At 44.5% G+C, this 22,020-nt stretch overlaps 1 protein-coding gene across 2 annotated transcripts; it reads left to right on the top strand.

The window, feature by feature from the left end:
• Positions 1-3,236: 3,236 nt before the first annotated feature.
• Positions 3,237-21,560, top strand: MGST3 (microsomal glutathione S-transferase 3). 2 transcript variants are annotated; one of them, XM_004282046.4, is made up of 6 exons: positions 3,237-3,421; positions 16,057-16,180; positions 17,300-17,373; positions 18,227-18,284; positions 20,533-20,605; positions 21,315-21,560. In XM_004282046.4, exons 2-6 carry the CDS (start codon positions 16,064-16,066, stop codon positions 21,449-21,451), a joined length of 459 nt encoding a protein of 152 aa, XP_004282094.1. In that variant the 5' UTR covers positions 3,237-3,421; positions 16,057-16,063; the 3' UTR covers positions 21,452-21,560. The 2 variants fall into 2 exon arrangements, with proteins under 2 accessions (XP_004282094.1, XP_033265645.1); XM_033409754.2 differs by having other exon boundaries at positions 3,412-3,552.
• Positions 21,561-22,020: the final 460 nt, after the last annotated feature.

Below are 22,020 nucleotides of genomic sequence, written 5' to 3'. Positions count from 1 at the left end.
ACTCCCAGAATCATTGGTAGGCTGGAGGGACAGGCTTCATGAAAAGGTCACAAACCCAGGGAGTTCCAGACAGTGAGACAACAAGAACTAGCCATATGTGTATTCATTGAACAGAGAGTTATTGAGTGCATACTCCATGCCAGGCACCTCAGAGCACTGGGGACACAGCAGTGAAGAGTCAATACCGCCACCTTCATGCAACTTACATTCAAATGGGGCACCCAGGTCATAAACAAATCAGTTAATTAAATCCAAAAATATGTCAGATGGTAGAAAATAAAACAAGGAAAGGGGATAAAGAGTGCCTTGAGGAGAGAGAAGTTGCAATTTTCAATGGAGTGGTCAGAAAAGCCCCTCGGAGAGTCCTGGTCCATCCACTGCTGCAGCCACGTGAATGAATGAGAACTCCAAATGTCCCCTTGTTGCTGTTCATTCTCTTGGAAGTAACATCTGATTGGCAAAGATGAAGGCATGTGCTCACCCCCTTATCTCTTCTGAAATGAGGGAGAGGAAGAATTGCCTTTCAACTTGTATATTTTGATAAGCACTACCTACAAAGAACATACATAAAATGAGGGATTTTCCCAAAAGAGATGAGCGTTTGGCCTCTAAAAACCCAAATAACCACAGGAGTGGATGCAACCAATAAGAGAGTCAAAGAAGAGACTCATCAAAGAGAAGAGTGAGAAGAAAAAATAAAGGATAGCACTTCGGAGAATTTTGAATACGTCTGAAGATGCAGGTTGATGAAGAGGAACTAGTAAAGGAGAGCAGAAAGAAAAGAATCTGGAGAGAGCAATGTTTGAGAATCCAAGGATAGAGAGAGCTTACAAGGTCAATGGTGACTTTATGAAGAGGCTTGGAAGAAGACATTGTAAATGGAGAAAGAACCAATGGTGAGTGAAGTAGGGACAGAGTAACCTCTGAGCCAAAGTGTTCTACATCATAATTCATGTTGTTATAAAGGAACTTGCAAAATATATTATCCTGTGTCAAAAGGAATGTAGGACTCCTGTCCTCATTTCATTTGAACTTCACAATAACCTTGTGAGACAGGTCTTATCCTCACTGTGAGATGGAGGAAAATGATATCTAATATTCAGTGTTGGAGATTATAAATCTTTTCCTGGAGTGCATCTTGTTAATAGATATCAAAAGACCTTAAAATGTATGTATTCTCTGAACCAGAAATTCCTCTTTAAGGGTATTTAGCCAAAAGAAATAAGAGCACGCATACAGATTTATCTACAAGGTTATATGTTGCTTGTAATAGTAAAGAATTGAAAACAAGCTAGTTCCAACAAGAGGGGATTGGTATGTACATGCTGTGAAACGATGTGCAATCAGTACCAAATAATGCTGCAGAATAAGCTGTTCAAGAAAGAAAAAGGAAAATGGTTTATAATTTATGAAATGGAAAAAGCAGACAACAAAAAGTATATACAGTATGATTCCATTTTTGCTTCTTGTGGATTTTTCCCCATATTTTCCAAAATGTCTGCAATAAACAAATATTACTCTTACAGTGAGATTTTTAGAAAGTAAGGTCCTGTGTGGTTAAGTACTTGTCTGTGTCAAACAGGGATAACTGGGAAAGGAGGGGCCAGAATTATGCTCTTGACTTTTCATTCATTCCTTCTACCACCTCAGGCCACGTCTTCTTATATAGAACAGTCAGTAAGTGTCTTCTGACTTGTTGCTATAACAAAAATGCCATAGGATAGGTTACTTAAACAGCAAACATTTATTTCTCCAAATTCGGGAGCCTGGGAAGGCAAAGATCAAGGTGCTGGCAGATTCAGTGTCTGATGAAAGCCTACTTCGTGGTTCATAAATGGCTGTCTTGCCTGTGTCCTCACACAACAGAAGGGCCAAGGGAGCTCTCTGGGGTCTCTTTTATAGGGACACTAATCCCATTGATGAGGGCTCTACCCTCACGAACTAATACCTGGCAAAGGCCCAAGCCATGAATACCAGGGCAGAGGGGATTAGGTTTCAACATATGAAATGAGGTTTGCGTGGGGAGGGGTGGGGGGAGGTAGACAAAGAGTACAACAGAGAACACCGTCAGTCTATAGACACAAGGGGGGAAAAATGTCCCTCAATAATGTAAAAATGCTTTCCTACTTTTTCTACTTGCAGTGTTCAGTGAAAACAAGCCCTTTACAATCAACATGCCAGAAACCCTACCATGTAAGGCCTTCTTGTACTGAAAAAGTTAAAAGCGTGAGAATGGTTGGAAGTTGTTTAAACAACAATAGTAAAGATTTTACGAGACCTCAAAATACTTCCGGATGTGTGGATATGACAAATCAACAAAAAGGAACCAACACCCAGCCTACAGCCTTGTAAGATATAGATTCCAGCCTTTCTACACCTCAACCTGGAAGCACAGGCTCTCGTAGAGAGGGGAAGTACTCCCACATAAGAGACACTAGGGGTGGCCCAGACGTGGCAATCCCTAGTAGGATGTGGGGTATCCAGAGGAAAGGGGTGACGGGCGCACTTAAGGCACGTGAAAACTGTAAAGTTTGGTGCCTTCTGCCGTCGGCGGTTCCAAGGCTGAGTTAGCGGCACTTAGATGTAAGCTCTACTCCCTCCGGCTCGACCCTGCCTGCAGGCCTCACTCAAGACCTCATCGGACTTGGACTAGAGGGCCTAACTGAGGCCTGTATTCGCTATCGAAGATCTGTAGATCCCCGAAGCGGTGCGGTCTAGTTCCCGAAGAGCTGGACCCCGGCGAGCGGGCGGCGTGGGCGAGGATGGGTGCGGCCACCACACGGGCAGGGCTCGCTTCCGGATCTTCGCAAAACTAACAACATTAGTTAGGGAAATAGGCTCTAACATCCCTAAATCCCTTCACTTGGCGACTGTAGCAATCTGAGACACTGAGCGCCCCGCACACCCTAGACGCAGCCAGAACGCACCCATCCCAGCCTTGCAGCCCGGCTCTGGTGACCTGCCCCCCCTGTCTGCACGCGCCCTGCAAACCCGTGTCCCCGCCCTCACCCCAGAGCCCCTAGAAGCAAGCTACGGTGGCTCTGCTGGGGATAAATTATTACCGTGCTACCGTGCTGCAAACTCAGCCCGAGAAGTATGAACTGGCTGGGACAGTTTAGGAAGGCGGCCACGAGGGCCTTTGCAGAAAGGAACGGATAAATGCATTTGGGAGTAGGAGGGGTAAATCTGTGGACCACGGTGAGGAGGAAGAAAATGCAGTCTCTGCCTCAAGACCAGCGGCCCAGAAGCAATACTCAGCTCTGACACCCAGAGCCCCGCCTCCAGGGCGTGGCCTCGCGCTGCCCCGGGAGAGGGCGGGGACTACTCCGGGCCACGCCCCACTCTTCAGGAGGCCAAGGGTGCCGCACTTACAGTTCCGCTGCGCACTGCGTTGTGCACCAGCCGAGCGAAGGTGATCCAGGTGAGTCTCCGCACCTGCGGGCAGCGAGGAGCGTGGGCCTCGGAGGCATTTCAGCTCCTGAGCTGGGCACCGCCCATATCTCGGCCATCCCAAGCTGAATAGGGACTCGCTCTCTCTCTCCCTTCTTGTCTGTAGGTTTCTTTCTACCTTCCCATCCCCTTTGCCCTCCATCCTCCCCATGATGTAGTGGGTTTGGAGCGTCTAAGCTGGGCCGGCCACGCTATCTAAAACTCAGGGAAATTCTCAAGGTCAACCCTTCCTCAGTTACTTCCTTTTCTCTCCTCCGCTCCCTGGGCTGTGCGGACGCCGGGCTCCTTCTTTCTGCCTCCCAGAGCCCACCTGACCTTGCCAACTGCATCTCTGGTGCACAGGAGGGGCGGGCAGGGCATTGCAGGGACAGCTGGCAGTGCAGGCCTGATCGGTAACACAGGTTTTTAAAGTGGCCTGCGAGCGCTGCGCCAGCTGCGGATGTGCATGTGTTGCTAGGGACATTCCGGGAGGGCCTCCCAGGGAATTGTGTTTGTTTTCCTCCGGTTTCATAGAAACGTTTGTCGTATGTTTGAATTGGAACCTACGAGTGGGTCATTTCCTACGGCTGCCTTAGAGCAGGAGAGGAGGCGGAATCTTCGTTGAGGTTGATTTCAGAGAATTTCCCTCATCTGGTGTTGCTGCAGGGAGCGCTACGGCCACAGCGGTGGGGCAGCTGCGGGGCGGTGGAAGGGGCTGGAGGCTGGTTGGTAAGTCATTCTCCGAAGTTCTGGCTTCTGCTGTCACTTTCCTTGGGAGTCACGAGTTTACCACTACATTGTAGCTTAGGGGACAAGTGAGTGTGGAAAGGGAGGTAAAAGGAAAGCAGAGACAGGAGGGTGGGTAGGAAAAGAACTACGGGCTTGCGGCTTTAATCCGCTAACTGGAGAAAGGGAGATCTGGAGGGAAGGACAGTTACTGCTCTGCAGATATATGGCTCTTTGCAGGTGCTGTAGACCTGGGCGTGGTCATGTGGAATTGCCGCAGATCTTCGATTCCTCTGTCGGTGGAAGCAAGGGCATCTCTTGTGAGATCTGTAGATCGCTGGGAGCCTACAGTTTCTGGGAAGCACCCAAGGTTACTGGTCAAAATTACAGACTATGTTTAGGTCAACGAATTCAGTGTTGAGAGCATAGTATCTGAGTCAGGCGATCAAGAACGTTTATTCTCACGGGAGTTAAATTTAACAGAGTTAAATAAGTTTACATCTAAAAACCCAAACAAATACTTTCAGCTGGGGAAGACGTTCTGTAAAGCTTCCCTCCTGACAATGTTACAGAAATAGAAAACTTTGTCAAGTGAATCCCCCTGCAAATGATGTTACTACATATAAAACAGAGGTACTGTGTAGAGGTACTGTGCCCAGTCATAGAAACAGCACTGCAGGGGCCTCCTTAGATTAAGGAACAAAACTGGAGAAGGGCAGCCTTCCCCCTTATTTAGACTTAATCCTGCCAGTTTAGAGTTCTGCAGAGACACAATCCATGAAGGGGAGCCTCTTAACCTGGAGGATAGCAAAGACACTGAACCTATGTGGAGAAATCTGGAATGAAGTGAATGACAAATCAATGTGTCAAAGAGTAATTTAGTGCCTACTGCACAGCTAGCAATATTTAAATATATTCTTCCCTATATTTCTATTTAAATATTCTGAATCTGTATTCAGATCACCCTTGCCAACCACAATTGACCATGAACCATTTAGCGTTTTTTAAAGCAATATGTGTTTAAAAGAATATACTGCTACGGTTTTTACAACTGGTTTCATTAATACTACTTATGAGTATACCATCCTTCTGAAAAAGAAGAATTCGCAGTTACCAGGTAGTTTACTGCTATGTAAAATAGAATTTTTGCGTTTCCCTCGCTATCTCTTACACTGTCTATGTGCCTATCTTCCTATGGGGAAGTTGTACTACCTTCCAAATACATTTGCAAATACCTTTAAGGAGTTCAGCATTTAGAATCATCCGTCCCATGTTACGCTATGAGTTCCTTCTAGAGTCGACCCATTTATTAACTGGAACATGTGTTCTAATATTTTGGTGACTTAGTTCACTCTTTTTTATTTAATAGTGTTATTTTATTTCTCCAGCCTAAGAAATGTGAATGATTGTGACACAACTTCATTCTAAGTACAGACAGGCCTGAAGAGTTAGACCCCTGTTTCAGGCAGGAGCCTGCAGCCTATGCAGTTCCTTCATTCAGAATGGCTGGTAGCCTGGTGGGACTTGTTCAGCAGCTGCTAAGAATTCACTGCATACAGTCCACCCACACTTCTTGTGATGGAAAATCCAAATGGTGTCCATGTGACTCATTAGAGATTTTTCTTTTCCTCTTTGGGAAGTCAGGGCTTAGTTTCACTCTGGCCCTCAGTTCCTATATAATGCCAGTTAAGGGACAGGTTGTATGGAAATCGTGATGTAAAAATGAAGTGCCAATTTTTGTGTTGCTTTGCCCTTTGCAAACCCGAATGCCCGAAAGTTTGGAGGATTTTTTTCCCCTGTAATCTCTCCTCCTGTCATACTGCAGTGCTGACACTCATTAAAAAGGAAAAAAAGTTCCTTTTTGGACCTTTTCCAAGTTTTTTTCTTCTTCCAATTAGAAAGCTCTCAGGCTTTAATCAGTCACAGACTTGGAGTTAATTGTTAGCTTTCTGTTCTCGTTAATATATTTTATGCTCAGGAGAGGGTCCGGAGAGGTAGAAAAGTTTCAAAAGAGGTCAAGTGTGGTCAAACTTGCTCCCCAACCTCATTGAGAGACAATATAGCCAAGGGTTGAGAGCATAACTGTGGAGCCAGACTGCCTGGCTGTGTGTGAATCCAGGCTTTCTCTGTTATAGCTGCGTGTCCCTGGGCAGATTACTAAACCTCTCTGATGTTCAGTTTCTTCATCTGTAAAATGGAGTAATAATATATCATAGGGATGCTGTGAGGGTTTAAATGAGTTAATATTGATGAACTACTTAGTGTTTGACACATATTAAGTAATATATGTGCTAATAATGTGTTATTAATAATCATTGATTTCTCCTACCACTCTTCCTCTAGGTTATATCACTACCCTTCAGCCAACACTGGTCTCCTTTTCATCCTTATACAAGTAAACCCCTTTCCTGTCTCCGTGCCTGTGTACTTGCTGTTTTCTCTACCTGTGTGCTCACTCTCACATCACTGTTACTCCTTCAGAGCCCTTAGCTCAATCTGTTACCTTCCTGTTTCATGATCCTCCTAAGTTGTCTCCCTCCATTTGACTCTGTATTCTGGAAGGTCAGGACCTTCTTTCTCAGTCTTGTTCACTATTGTAGCCCTGCACTGCACGTGGTACCCAGCATTCAGTAGGGGATACATCAGGAAAGGAATCATTCTAAGGCACTACTGAGGAAGGTGGTAGATGTGGACTTAAAGTGAGCATTCCATTTAGGTGAAACACTTTGTCCTGCATTGACTTTGTCAGATCAGCTCCCTTGAATGAATTGGTACAAGATTTTTATTTTCTTCTGCATCCCATAACTTCTCCCCATTCTCTTCCCTGTCCTCTGAGATTGGTGCCTTCAGACTATAGGAAATGTCCTGCAGCCTGTCCCTGGGATCACACCTCCCTGGAGGCTGGGCTCCAGATGGTCCAGCGTGGCTCAGGGCTTTTAGGTCAGCACATCAAGGAACTCTAGCCCATAGGGCCTTTTGGGTCAAGAGTCTGTTTGGGAAAGTTTGTCATCCTACAAACAGGGGAACCTAGGATTTGTTCTGTCTTACAATCTACTATTCTTAGATTCCTGAAGAGCTGAATTACTAGTTTTTCCCAGGGGAGACTCAGTTAAGCATATGTGTCTAGTACCTTTTCGCACAGAAGTCAGACTCCAGAGAAGAAAAGAGCAGGTTATTTGCTTATTTGGCCTTAACAAAGTTTATTTGTGTCAGTGCAGGCTCATCCCACGTAACCAGGAAACGTTCACTTGGACTTGAGCATCAAGCTGGTCCTTCCCTCCCCGCTCCCGCTCTCAGCCAGTGCAGTAATGTAGTTGTCCTCAGCACTGACAGTTCACGAGAGTGTTGGAATTAAAATGACATGTGGAACTTGAATATTTTATATTCCAAGCTGTGGCCACTTAACTATAAAATTGAATATATTTGAATTTATAGGACATTTATCTCTTAAGAAGACAGATCTTCCATCCCCCTAACTTGTAGTGTGCTTCCACTTTCCAAGTGTTCTGCCAGCAACACTGATGAGGAATTAAAGAATATGAGAAACCGGGAAAGACCCACTTTATTACCTGCCTGTGTTGTTTGCCTCACTTGAGTTAATATTCAAGGCTGGACAAATAATGGCCTGCCTATTCAACTAACTTTTCATTTTTAGCCCTTGGAGTGATATTTACTGAATATGCAAAACAATTGTGGGGAATAGTTATTTTTCTTCACATGGTTATTATTCCTTCTCTCAACTGTCCATGTACTCTTTTTCTAATTTTTTAAAATAAATTTATTTATTTTATTTATTTGTTTTTGACTGCATTGGGTCTTCCTTGCTGCGCGCAGGCTTTCTCTAGTTGCGGCGAGCAGGGGCTACTCTTCGTTGTGGTGCGTGGTCTTCTCGTTGCGGTGGCTTCTCTTGTTGCGGGGCACGGGCTCCAGGTGCGCGGGCCTCGGTAGTTGTGGCTCGTGGGCTCTAGAGCGCAGGCTCAGTAGTTGTGGCTCACAGGCTCTAGAGCGCAGGCTCAGTAGTTGTGGCGCACAAGCTTAGTTGCCCTGCGGCATGTGGGATCTTCCCGGACCAGGGCTCGAACCCATGTCCCCTGCATTGGCAGGTGGATTCTTAACCACTGTGCCACCAGGGTAGCCCCCGTGTACTCTTTTTAAAATCTCACTGCCATTTGAGACTTTGACACTCAAACAGATTTTATCATCTGTGTACTGTAGAAGTGACCAGACTGGTGTTCTGAAAATGTAGGATGGACCCAAAGAAATTCTGTGACTCTCCTTTTTTTCTCTCCCATCATGGAAACAGGGAATTACTTTTGTGCTGCTTGCCTCTAGGATCTCAAGTTTCTCCATTTAGCTTTTTTTTTACATCTTTATTAGAGTATAATTGCTTTACAATGGTGTGTTAGTTTCTGCTTTATAACAAAGTGAATCAGTTATACATATAATGTTCCCATATCTCTTCCATTTAGCTTTATATGGGCTCAGCTGCCTTGCCTAGAAATAATTTTGAGGACTGTTCCTTTGTAGATACATTTGGAGGCAGAAACGAGGCTGGACAGCTACCTCATTAAAAGAATACAGGCTGAGTAGACCCCTAGCACAACCTCAGAGTTTTTGGAACCACCTCCCAGTGTTGGGGACTCATGGTGGTCCATTTGATGTGATCAGATGAAGCCCTTTAAGTTACCATCCTTGTATTATTCTCATGAAAATGCCATGTAAAAGAAAGGACCAGGGCTTCCCTGGTGGCAAAGTGGTTAAGAATCCGCCTGCCAATGCAGGGGACATGGGTTCGAGCCCTGTCTGGGAAGATCCCACATGCCCTGGAGCCACTAAGCCTGTGCGCCACAACTACTGAGCCTGCGCTCTAGAGCCCGCGAGCTACAACTACTGAGCCCACGTGGCACAACTACTGAAGCCTGCACACCTAGAGCCCGTGCTCTGCAACAGGAGAAGCCACAGCAATGAGAAGCCTGCGCACTGCAAGGGAGAGTAGCACCCGCTCGCCGCAACTAGAGAAAGCCTCACGCAGCAATGAAGACCCAACACAGTCAAAAATAAATAAATAAAATAGCTAAATTTTAAAAATAAAATAAAATGAAGGACCATATATAAGGAAGATTGGATTAATAATACAGCAGCCAAATAAGTATTTTAATGAAACATTGGGGAACGGCTCCAAGTCAGTCTATAAGTGCTTTAGCATTGTCCCATTCCTGATGCATTAAAAAAAAAAAAAAAAGACTGCTGAGAAATTGCAGTACAGTTGGAGGGGAGCAATCTTGCAAATGGAAGTAAGGGTTACCATTGTCCACACTGGTTTTTATTTGTTTGAGGGCAAAGAGAGAGCTGAAAGTTGAAATCCTCTCTCCCTTAAGACATTTGATAGATTTTCATTTAGGAGAAGATAAGTTGTAACTTCATGGCTCAGAAGTCATAAATTATTTGAGGCCAGTGCCCAACTGATAAAGCCTACCTTTTGCTCCATTTGTGCAGTGTTGATTGTGCCCTGGGGAATTTCTATTGGCAGCTAAGATGGAGTGGAGTAAATAAGTGAAGGAGAGCTTTACCCCAGGAGTATTCCGTTGAATGTAGTTCAGGAGGTTCTCTGAGTAACCCTTTTGTAACTGAAGGAACCCCTGCCCCAGTGAGATAAGGCAAGTGGTGGCAGAAGCAGGAATTGGAGGAAAAGTTGAGCGAAGTATAAGCGCTGGAGTAGTTATGCTTCCAGGTGAATCTGTCAGTCACATTCCTATAGGAGAGTACCTTAGCCAAATATCATAATGAAACTCCATGTTGCTAACTCAGGCACTGGAATAGAGCATACCTTCTAGGGGTGAGACCAACACTGCCTCATTTGAAGTCCAAGCTTGATCACTCTAAAGTAAGACTTTACAATGGTGCCTTGTAGCTTTTTAAAAATCCACTGGGGGGCTTCCCTGGTGGCACAGTGGTTGAGAGTCCACCTGCCGATGCAGGGGACACGGGTTTGTGCCCCGGTCTGGGAAGATCCCATATGCCGCGGAGCGGCTGGGCCCGTGAGCCATGGCCGCTGAGCCTGCGCATCCGGAGCTTGTGCTCCGCAACCGGAGAGGCCACAGCAGTGAGAGGCCCGCGTACCGCAAAATAAACAAACAAACAAAACATTCCCAAAAGGATCTCTATCATTAAATAAGTGACACGAATTTCCTAAATAAAAAGAAAAACTAATTCCTTTTAAACCTTCGACTTAATGTTCTCTCAACTGAACTATTTTGACTCAAGCCTGCCAGGAAACAGTTAACTAGGAACATACACCTCTGTAGTTACTAATAAGTGAAGACAGAACAGAAACACTTCTGTCCTATCTCTGCCTCTCCCCAACCCTTTTAGTTTCATTTTTTTGGGGGGGTTGGGGGGATTTGTACACAGTTTCTGATCGTTGGTATGAAGGAAAAATCTGGAATTGGGTATTTGTTTACTTATTTGCCTTCTTCCCCCAGTAAAACATGAGCTTCCTGAGGGCAGGGACCAAAGTCTGGCTTGTTCACCTCATCCCCAGCATGGGCCCACTGAGTAGCACATAGTAGGCACTCAATAAACTTGAACAAGTAAATGAATGGATGCTCAGCCCCATGCGGGGATAAGCATGTCTGGCTACAGGGAGGGTCTGCATGACTGCAGTTTGCTGATTTCCATAGTCTGTACTAGAAGACTGCTTCCTTCTGAATACTCCTGCCCTTCAGATAATAGATTGTAACATGGCTGGCTATTAAGAGTTCAAAAAGGAGGGGAATATATGTAGTTCTAAGCTTTGTTTGCTATTTTAAAATGATAATTATAAATTCTTAAATGTATCTCATCATCATGTATTCGAACATCCGCTTTTATCACTGAATCAGGGCAGAGACAGTTAACAGAACATTAGCACACATAGTATAACCTGATATATAACATTTATTGAGTACTTACTATGTGACAGGCATCCTGATGGGTGTTTAGAGACAGTGTCCCCATTTAATCTTTACAACAACTATATGGTATGGGGTAGGTGCCGTGATTATCTCCAATTAACAAGTGAGGAAACCAAGGATGCTTGAAAGACGTTGAGTAATTTTCCCGAGGACACACAGCTAGGAATATGAGATCCAGGTTCTAAACCCAGACAATGTGATTCCAAAACTTACCTGCAAGGCTGTCTCTATAGTGCACATAGTGGATAAGTGACAGGATTCAAGCTAAAAATCAGGTCCGATTCTTTGGTTCCTTTGTAACATACTGTCTATTCCTCCTGTCTCCTCAATTACTAATTATTGTCAGGCCATTTTTTTACATAACTTTTTTGGTATATATTTGCTCATTTTGCACATAGAAAGGTACAAAGGAAAATCTATAATTCAGCCATCTGGAAATAGCTATGCTTATGATTTTGATATTTTCTTCTTTAATTTTTTTCTATTATTGAGAAAACTAGATATACTCTTTTTGTTTTCTTTTTTTTAATTTAACATGCTGTATATTAAGTCTGTTTCACCATCTTTAATGTTTCACCATTTTTAATGGTTATATACTATTCTGTTTTACAGATATATTATTTAATTAGTCCTCTTTGTTTGGACATCTATACCATTTCTGTTTTTGCTGTTATAAATAGTGCTGAAGTGAATGTCTTTGAACCAAATCTGTTTGCCTTCCTGATTATTACCCCAGGATAGATTCCCAGTAGAATTAATGAGCAAAAGGTTATGAACAATGTAAAGCATATTGCCTGCCGCCAGGCTGTCCTCCAGGTGGTTCTGTTTTACACTTCTCCCAGCAGCGTGTAATACTACCAAGTAACTAAATAAATTTTTATTTGTACAAATCATAAATTTTAATCTTTACAGCTGGTGTGCAACTAACCTCGGAAACTGCGTGATAATTAACAAGTGCTCTTATACAACCAAGTGAGTTACAAAGTAATCTATACCAGTCATGAAAGTTCAGCTCCAAAAGGACCACTGGACTGCTGTGTGTCTATCACCATGTAGAAGGCAAACTCTAGGGCAGAGTTCCCACCCCCAAGAACCTTATCTTGTTGGGTGGATATAGGGGTTGCCAGGGACACAGAGCAGGTATGTAATCAACAAACTATAGTGTGCAGTCCGAATGCGTGCTCATGTCAGAAAGAGGTTGTGTTGCACGTATCAGCTTCTCAAGCCTGTGCTCTGGGAGCTATCGGCTAGCTGCGGGACCGGCCCAACCTCGGGCGTGGCTGGAGCTGCCTGGAACGTGGCTGCTGTGAGCCGAGGTGCCTCCCCTTTCGCCAGTGTACGCACCCATACCCACGACGGGGCGGGAGCGTTCATCTCTTTGCCCTCAGAAAATAAGAATTCAGCAAATGACAAAGTTTTTTTTGAACCCTAAGTGAATTAAACTGATTCTTTCCTTAAAGGACAAGACTTAAGCGTTTTGCAGTCCCTACTGGATTTATGTTTTCAGCAGCTGTAGCGACAGAGCTTTTCTCTGTGTTCTGATCTCCTCTTTCTCCAGGAATTCATACATCCAGTTGCTTCCATTGTTTCAGTAGAGGCTTTGAGAGGGAAAAAGGAAACTGACATGGGTTAGGCACACACTTTATGCCAGGCACTGTGCAGAGCAGAGGAGGCATTCTGAAAGCAACCTGGACTTACAGCTTGCTTCGTTTATTCCACAGCTTTCTATAAGCACACACTCTGTGCTTGGCACGGGGGATGCCGGACACACACGGTCCCTCCCTCACGGGAGCTTAGTATCTGATGCAATTGGCTGCTCTCTCTGTTCTAGCCCTGATCACACCAGCTGGGAAGTGCTGGCTACAATGGCCTGTGAAGCAGGGCTCCTCACGTGGTGAAAGTGCAAGGAGGTGTGTGTGGGGGGGGCGCTGAACAGGCTTGGCTCTGGCACCTATGCAGGTGTGTCCAGGGCTCCTGCAGGGAGAGCCTTGGGTAGGGCTGCCTCTCTCCTCCCACCCCTAGTACGCTCACTGTTTCCTGACCAATTACACTGTCCTTTGCACACTACCCATTTTAGCATCAGACTCTGGGTCTCCCTTACTGTAAATTCTCTGTCCTTCAAAGGTCTTGTTCCTGGCTCTGCTTGCCCTCACCTAGATTCTTTTCCCCTCAGTACCTATCACCATAGCAAAGTGTCAAGAGAGTCACTTTCACTAGGGTGTGACTGCCTAAGAGTGTAACCTCCCAGGTTGCATTTATACTTTGGAAGAGGAGGTCAGTAGTAAACATTAATTTCTAATTGCAGGTTTTTAAGCGGTTGCCTTTCTGAGTGTTCATTGCCTGCAACAGAAACACCTACTCCAAAGATACTTCTCTGTCCTGCCACCTAGCTTCTCCTACCCAAATCCTTACAGGCCAGAAAAACACAGGCCAGTGACCGAGCCACCGAATATGTTTTGCCTGGGCTAGCTGGAGTATTTGGGGAAGAATTCTAAAACCTGCTCTGGTCTTAGCTCTGCCCTCATCTCTCTACCTGAGCCTCCATTTCCTTTTCTGTAAAATGGAGCTTATGGGATTTGGGGGGAGATGAAAAATGAGCTGAAAAGTCTGCACCAACACAAGGTGACCCCAGGCTGTGTGAGAGCCTAGTCGCCTGTCTAAAGGTGAGGTCTGAACAGACTTTCAACTTGCACACTTTGACCTAAACCAGATATGCTTAATTGTATCGTTCTTAAACAGGCGGCTTTTGACAAAGTTAGAGACAGCTCCATTTTCAGTTGCCTGTTTGGCCCAGATGGGTTGAACTCCAGGGATATCAGGTAGTCATATTTATTTATTTTCAAAGAGGTGTTCAGTATTCACCCCATATTTTTGTTTTAATAACGACTACCAAAGCTTCCTCCCCAAGCTGATTTTCTAAACTCTGGAAAGGACTAATTCTAAAAGAGAATGAGGGCAGGAAAGCTTGGAAGGCAGCCAAAGACTCCTTGCTCTCCACAGCCACACAAGATGGCCCAGGAGAGGCTGACCTGGAGGTGATTCCCATGCTGAGTCCTGGGGATGCCCCTTTCCAGTGTGTGTGTCCCCTGTCCCGGAGGAGGGAATGCCGGGTGCCCCTCCACAAGCAGCTCCAGGTAAAGAAAGAATATAGCAGGGGAAACTAACGGGAATTATTGTGAAACATGGTTGGGGATGGGCAGGTTTTAGGATTTTGGTTCCAAATGTTATTTTGCAGACCTAAGGGAAGCTTACTTTTAAAGAACTGACCTGTTTGCTGGCCCCAAATTCCACACTGAGAAAGATTCTGTGATCCCAATGTCAGTTCAGCTCTAAATCATCAAGTGGGATTGAAAGGGGACATTGGAACTGAATTGGAACCTAAATTTGAATCCCAAATCGGATACTTTCTCTTTTAGACCTTGCGAATATTACTTAACCTCTGGGGGCTCTTTGGAAAATAGGGATATTAGCATCTTGTTGGGTTGTTTGTGAGGATGGCTAAAACATTTTGGAGCAGGGTAACCTTCCCAGGCTTTCAGGAGAGATTGCAGCCAAACGGTTTTAGGGGTGGAATTTTTTTTTCTTTGGCCACACCATGTGGCATGCGGGATCTTAGTTCCCTGACCAGGGATCGAACCTGTGTCCCCTGCAGTGGGATCGCGGAGTCCTAACTACTGGACCTCCAGGGAATTCCCAGGGATGGAAATTTTAAACTGAAGACAGAATACACACAGGAGCTGTTGGCCTGTGGCAGCCATGCACGTGATGGGACAGCAGCTAAGGATCTCTGGAAGCATTGTAGCTATTTCTCTGTGTCCTGCCATGCTCTGACCCTTCAGACATCTGGTGATCAGTGCTCAGAGAGACTGGAGGGCAGCACTAACTTACTCTGAATTTATTAGGGCTTCTTCCCACCCAGCAGGTTTTCCTCTCCTTGATCTCCAGTCTGTTTCTTTCCTTCTTTCTTCTTTCCTCCTGGAGCAGGACAAGAGCTAAAAGAGCTGAAATTGCTGAACACTGAAAAATGCTGATATGAGCTTTTTCTCCAAACATTTCATATGAAATTTTTCAAACATGCAGAAAAGTTGGAAGAATTGTATAGTGAACATCCATATAGCTACCACCCAGGTTCTAGCATTAATATTTTGCTATATTAGCTTGCATCATCATTTTCTGATGCATTTCAAAATAAGCTGCATTGCAGACACTAGACCACATCATGGGGTTAGTTTTGAAGTGTTAATTTGATGAAGAATCTGGGTTCTCCAAGAGCTGCCCAGAGCCTTGCTCTGGCTTTCAAAGAACTATAACTGATCCCTTCCCTACCAGTGTGATATTTCTGCTGCTGTACCAGCACGTGTCTCAGGATCCAAGGGAGGCCCTAGGGTTCCTGCCCTGAGTGTCTCCGATGCCAACAGACATACAAGCGAAAAACTTGGAATCACTGTGTACTTACTGACTATATCCTGTTTCTTTCTCTTTCTCTCTCTCTTTCTCTCTTTCTTTCTCTCTCTCTCTCTCTGTCTCTCTCTCTCTCTGTGTAACTTAGTATATCTTTTAGCATTTTGCCTTGCTAAATATTTTTTTAAATTGTGGTTTTTAGTGGCCAGACCATCCAATAGCAATGACTACTGCAGTGGTTTAGATAAATCTCATACATGCAATGTTGATCAAAAGAACTCAGGCGCAAAAGAGAATATACAATGTGATCGTGAACTTTTCTGTGTGTATATTGCAGACTTGAATCATTTTTTAATTCTGTTGGGTGGTATACAGTAATATTGGTATACAGTAATATCTCTACCTCTTAGAACCACCAGATCGCTCACGCCTCTTTTTGATCTGTAGGGATATGTTTGCTGGTAACAAAACATTCCACTCTTGAGGCCTCCTGCAGCTTGGAGCCCACAGTGCCAGGTGGTGGCCTAATGTGTTCTTTCTCCCACAGAGTCAGGATGGCCGTCCTCTCTAAGGAATATGGTTTCGTGATTCTAACTGGTGCTGCCAGCTTCCTAATGGTAACTCATCTAGCCATCAACGTTTCCAAGGCCCGCAAGAAGTACAAAGTGGAGGTGAGTGGGAACACAGTGGTGCCTCTGTGGGTTCGTCGCGGCAAGAACTTGTTTTCAGTTGTGGAGGGAAAGGTGAGGTGCTAGTGGTCAGCGGTAGCAGTTTCTGGCCTGTTCCTATTAGAAATTCTGCACCTGTCTGGCAGGAGGAAGCCGAGAAATATGGGGCCCTTCTGGAGAGTCATTTCCATCTTGTTTTACTTTTGTCTCTTCTGTAAAAAGACCAGGTGTGCTTTTGGCTGGAGCTCTTTGCTAGGAAGACAGTTATTTTCTAAAGGGGGTTAAATAGGAAATTCCCGGGCTGTGGTTAGGACTCTGCGTTTTCACTGCCAAGGGCCCAGGTTCGATCCCTGTTTAGGGAACTAAGATCCCACAAGCTGCACAGCGAGGCCAAAAAAAAAAACGGGGGTTGGAGGGGGTTAAATAGCAGTTGTTTCCTGGTGTGCCACTTTAAAATGATGTCTTCTGGTGATTTTCCTGTTTCCCAAGTAGAAACGAAGCACATGGTGCTGAGTTAGCCTGTGTCTGGACATCAGACATAGGGAGGAGGTCTATTGAATGCTTCCTTTAGCTCTAGCTGATCTAGAAGGGATAATTACTGAAGCTGTCCCTGGTGAGCAATTTTAAATGTCTACTTCTTTTGAGCAATTTCTAATTAGAGCTCCTTTTAAAGTTTTCATGTCTAGTTTATTATTTTGATGGACACATTAAAACTCTCACACACTCAGTTTCTGTTCCCCCATTAAGGGGAACCTTAAAAGGATGTGGTATTTGCTGACTCTTGGGAAGGAGCTATTTCCCAATGGCATCCTTGTAATACATCCCAAAGCCACCAGTGATGGCATAACGTTAACAAAAACCCTGAATTTGGCACAAGCTGCCTCTATCCCTTGAATGGCACAGACATATATTCTCGTCACTGGATATTAATAGACACAGATTGAATCTGCCTCTGAGAATGAGGCCTCTGTCACCACATGCATGTAAGCAGAAACTGAATGATCATCTTACCAAGGTTATGGCAGAAGATGCTTTGGGATACATTATCTTTAAGGTTGATTTTAACTCTCAACACTGAATGCTACACTTGACCATTTGATCACACACACTTTGTTTTAACAGTATCCTACAATGTATAGCACTGACCCTGAAAACGGACACCTCTTCAACTGCATTCAGCGGGCCCACCAGAACACGTGAGTGCTGGCCCTGCCCGGCCCCCAAGACATCTGCAGAGCGGGTGTTTTCTGTACAACACCTCAACCCTTGGTACTCTGTTTGCTGAGTAATAGCAACGATGATGATCATGAATACTCATTAAAAGTATCATTAAAAATGTATAAGTGAACAGATTAAATATTAAGCAAAATTAAGAGTTGTTAGGATGGTGGGATTCTAGATAACCTTTTCTTTTTTTCTTCCATTTCTTTTATTTTTAATTGAAGTAAAATTGATTTACAATGTTGTTAATTTCTGCTGTACAGCCAAATGATTCAGTTATAAATATATATATTCTTTTTTGATATTCTTTTCCATTATAGTTTATTACAGGATATTGAATATAGTTCCCTGTGCTATACAGTAGAACCTTGTTGTTTATCCATTCTATATATAATAGCTTGCACCTGCTAAACCCAAACTCCCACTTCATCCCTCCCCCAGTGCCCTTTTCAAATATGAATTTAATGCTGCATTACTCTTCTGCGGTATTTGCAGCAAGTTCACTCTAAACTGATACTGAATCTCTCAGCCTAGGGGGTGAGAGGCTTTGAGCTCTGCAAGGAAATCTACTCTAATTCGCCTCATCAGTTTGTTAGATTGGAGGTCTTTGACTCACTGTGTTCTGAGTTACCTCTAATCTAATCCCAAGCAGAGCAAAAGAAGGTGGATCTTAGTGGTCAGGCCTTCCGCCTCTGGTCAATGTTTATTTTTATTCTCAAGTTTCTAACTTGGCAAGTAAGAATGTAAAGGGTTCTTAGTTTTACGTAGACATACTTATATAGAGCACTTAAAAGGAAAAAAAAAAACTTTTTTTTTTATCTATTCCAGGTTGGAAGTGTACCCTCCCTTCTTATTTTTTCTAGCTGTCGGAGGTGTTTACCACCCAGTAAGTTTTTCCGGGGAGGGGGTTCATCTAATTAGATTGAATAGATTTAATTCACTGAGCCATTCAGGAGGGAAGAGGAAATGAAAATTTAATGAACATCTTCAATGTCTAGGCACCATGTATTTAAAAGAATTTCAGTTACTTCTTACAAAGTTCCTTAAAGTAGGTAGCATTTTTCCCGTTTTTTACAGATAAGGAGAAACCTCTTGGATACTATGTAACTTTCTCAAGATCAAATAGCTACAGAGTAGATGAATCAGAATTTGAACCCAGGTCTCTCTGATCCTAGGAGGTTCACGTCCATTGAGTTTTCCTTTGCCACATTATTCATGCAATGAACATTTCCTGGACACTGGAAGTTACTGCAGTGAACAAAACAGGCAAAGACTCCTGGTTTCGTGGAGCTGACTCTTAGTTGGGGGTCGCAGACAAAAAGCAATTCAAGGACATCGCGTAGCATGTTAGAAGGTGATGCGCCCCACAGAGGAAGCAAAAGCAGGGATGGTGGAAAGGGAGTGCCTGGGGACTGGGGGGGACAGTGCTGAGTGGGACAGTCAGGAGGAGCGCCTTGTTGCGAAGGTGACACTTAAGCAGTAGGTGAGGGAGCAGGTGCTGCAGATGTCTCCAGACACCTCCAGGCAGGAGACGAGCAAGGGCGAGGCCCTGGGGCAGGAGCCTGGCCGGTCTGTGTGGTGCACAGTGAGTAGGGCGGCTTCAGTGGTGAGCAGGAGGTGAGGGCTGGAGGTGAGGGTGGACCTCGGGGCCTTGTGGGCCGCTAAGGCCCTTGTGAGCCTTAGGTTTGGTCTGCACTACACCTTATCTAAATAAAGCAAGTTTATCTGAGCCTGATTAGTTGCCATTGGGGTCTTGCCTTACACAGAAAGTGTTTCCTTTCCAGGGCCCAGGTTTCCCCTCCACTGAGTTCAGACCGGAGTGCTGGCACCCCACATTTCTGGTTCTGAGACTTTCATAAGCCTCTGGTCTGTACCTGAATGGCCTTGTGCTTTCTTTGTCAGCTGCCAGAATGGCACATCTATAGTTCATGACCTCAAAGTCTTGTATTTGTTTCAAAGAAAAGTCTGCTACTCTCTTAGAGAAGATATTTCTTTCTTGTGCCTCTAGAGAGCCCCAATCCTAGCAAGTAACTAGGCTAGCTGGTCTAAACAGACTAGCTGGTCTCTCTAGGTGTCACCTGATGTCCACCCCAGCCCCATTGCTGTCCCACTCCCCTAGATCCCATTCCTTGTGCTTAGTTCTTGGAAATACTCTAAGACTACTCTGAAGGCAAGCACCTGATATTGTTCCCGGGTTGACGGTAATTACGCGACTTTAAAGAGAGACCAGGCAGAAACTACAGAGCTTCTAGATAGTGACTTGTGTGCCTGGGGGTTTATTTATAGTTGTTTCATTCTCCTACTGATACTTAACTTCCATTAAATCATCAAAAAAAACAAATAAAAATCATAAAGTAGGAACCTCACCCCCACTGATGCCACTGCTAAACTGAAAAGACAGTTGGGGACAGTGACGCACAGTGACTCACGTCCTCACACACCCTCTCTCTTCCTCTCCCCTGTCTCCTTTAGACCAAATGGGTTCGTCACCCCAGCAGGGTGTCCAAATGGAAGGATTTCCCATCTCGCATGAGTTTTCACTCTCTCTTCTCAAGGGTGTTGGGAATGGGGAGACTTTCCCCTCCAACACCACATGTTCTGGGATTCACAACATGACACACTCCCCCGACTTTTTCTAGTGGAGCCCCATGCCTATGCGTGGGCCGCAGCACAGCCCCTCAGAGCCCTCCCAGGGGGGACCTGGCTGAGACGAAGCAGCACACAGCTGTGGAGTGCGCAGTCCATCTCCTGTCCACAGGGCTCCTCCCCTAGTCCTGCCTTTCAGTCGGTTTCCTCTCCAGGCTTACTGTGACCCCCAGGCCTGCCTCTCCTTCCCCTGCGCTCTAGCACACTGAGTCCCCTGGGGCAGGCCGGGAGGTTCCTCCCATCCCACCTACCTAGGAGAAGGCCAGCAATCACCTCCCAGGTCTCTGAGCAGTTCATAGAAGGATCACAGCGCTTTGATTTTCCTGACTGAAACAACTTCATTCTACCCTAACTTTGGTAGGGAGTATTTTACTATATCCATGAAACTGTTAACTTTTTGTTAAAACATTGTGTAATCAATCCTAGATGTTAATAAAATTCTGCCTGTTTCTTTCATGCAAATAACTAACGGAGCCCTTTTATTTTAGCGTGTAGTTTCTGGCTTGGGCTTGGCCTGGATTGTTGGACGAGTTCTTTATGCTTATGGCTATTACACAGGAGGTAAGGACATATTGACATCCGTCAAGGAAACAAATTTAGAATCTTATACTACTATATTATCCTGTTTAGCAGGGCTTTAAGAAAAGGGAAAGTAACTTGATATTTAGGTGAAAGATCTGTTGTCTTCTTTCTTTTTATTAACCTTTGAATAGTAACAAAGCGCATTTTGCATTTTCAGTGTGTCAATTGCTGTTCTAAGAACTTTGCATATGCTGTTTAGCCTTACAACAATTCTATGACATAGATAATATTATTTTATAGATGAGGAAACTGAGGCTGAGAAAGATTAAGACTCTAGATCACAGAGCTACTAAGTGTAAACTGGAAAGTCAGGATTCAAACCCAGGCAGTCTGAGCCCAGATGCCCTGCTCCTAATCAGTGCTATAAATGGTGTGCCTGAGAGAAGGGGGAAGAGATTCTTCTGGCTGTCCTTACCTCTTGGGAGAGGGAAAACTCCAAAAGATCCTGGAGCAAAGGTGCTCTAATTATTATCCCATAATGTGTTTTAAAGTTCAGTACTGTTGTGGCACACGACTTTGCGTGCAGTATCTGCCATACTGACAGCTTAGGCTGAAGAGCTGGTTGACCTCCTAAGACTAGATGGTCTAACGTACAGCTCCAGGTGCCTTGACAGAATGGCTGGTGGATGTTGACAGCATTGTCACTGTGGAACACCCCCAGTAACTTCTGCTCTTTCCTCTTTTTTAGAACCTAGAAAGCGGAAACGGGGAGCCCTGAGCTTCATCGCCCTCATTGGCCTGATGGGCACCTCTGTGTGCTCTGCTTTCCAGCATCTTGGTTGGGTTAGAACTGGCTTGAGCAGTGGGTGCAAAAGCTGCCATTAAAGAGTTATAGGGTGTTTTGAAACTCTCATTCATTTTGAGTGACCTTTATTTTCAGTGACTTTTTTTTTCCCCTAAATAAAAACTTACCTGGCGTCAGCCTCATACCTAACCCTGACTCTATCACTTATTTTTTTTTGAGTCTTTATCTAAAATATAAGTAGCCTGTTCCTAGTAGATGAGAGAGGGGCCACAGGTATTAAGCACCCCTTCTCACCCTGCCAGAGGATGTTTACTTAATGTGTGAGCTAGAAAAAGGTCTAATTGTGGAAATATGTTCATAGTCAGGCCACAGCAGTGAAAAACTGGGGCTCGAAGAAAGTCTTTTACTGCTAGCAGTCTTTTACTGCTAATACATAGGATAACAATAGGATTTTTAAAAAATCTCGATTGAAGATTGCTTCTAATGCTTAAAAACTGAAATGATAGACTAAATTTAAGGTTATGAAACTTAATAGAGATGAATCTAATTTCCTGCATTTGGATGCAAAGATCTGATTGCATAGGTACAAATGGGGAAGGACACCCTTAGCAACAAAATATGGAAGACTTAAAAGGTTTTAGCTGACTTG

The sequence above is a fragment of the Orcinus orca genome, chromosome 1 (genome assembly GCF_937001465.1).
Source record: "Orcinus orca chromosome 1, mOrcOrc1.1, whole genome shotgun sequence".
NCBI lineage: Eukaryota > Metazoa > Chordata > Mammalia > Artiodactyla > Delphinidae > Orcinus > Orcinus orca.
Note: the sequence above shows the minus strand (reverse complement) of the source record. Positions and strands in the feature narration are given on the sequence as shown.

What these genes read in the sequence shown, in the direction of transcription:
- MGST3 (XM_004282046.4), top strand. Translation starts at nt 16,064, where the DNA reads ATGGCCGTCCTCTCTAAGGAATATGGTTTCGTGATTCTAACTGGTGCT. An exon ending in GCAAGAAGTACAAAGTGGAG is followed by an intron (nt 16,181 to 17,299) that starts GTGAGTGGGAAC and finishes TTGTTTTAACAG; the next exon opens with TATCCTACAATGTATAGCAC. An exon ending in TCGGAGGTGTTTACCACCCA is followed by an intron (nt 18,285 to 20,532) that starts GTAAGTTTTTCC and finishes CTTTTATTTTAG; the next exon opens with CGTGTAGTTTCTGGCTTGGG.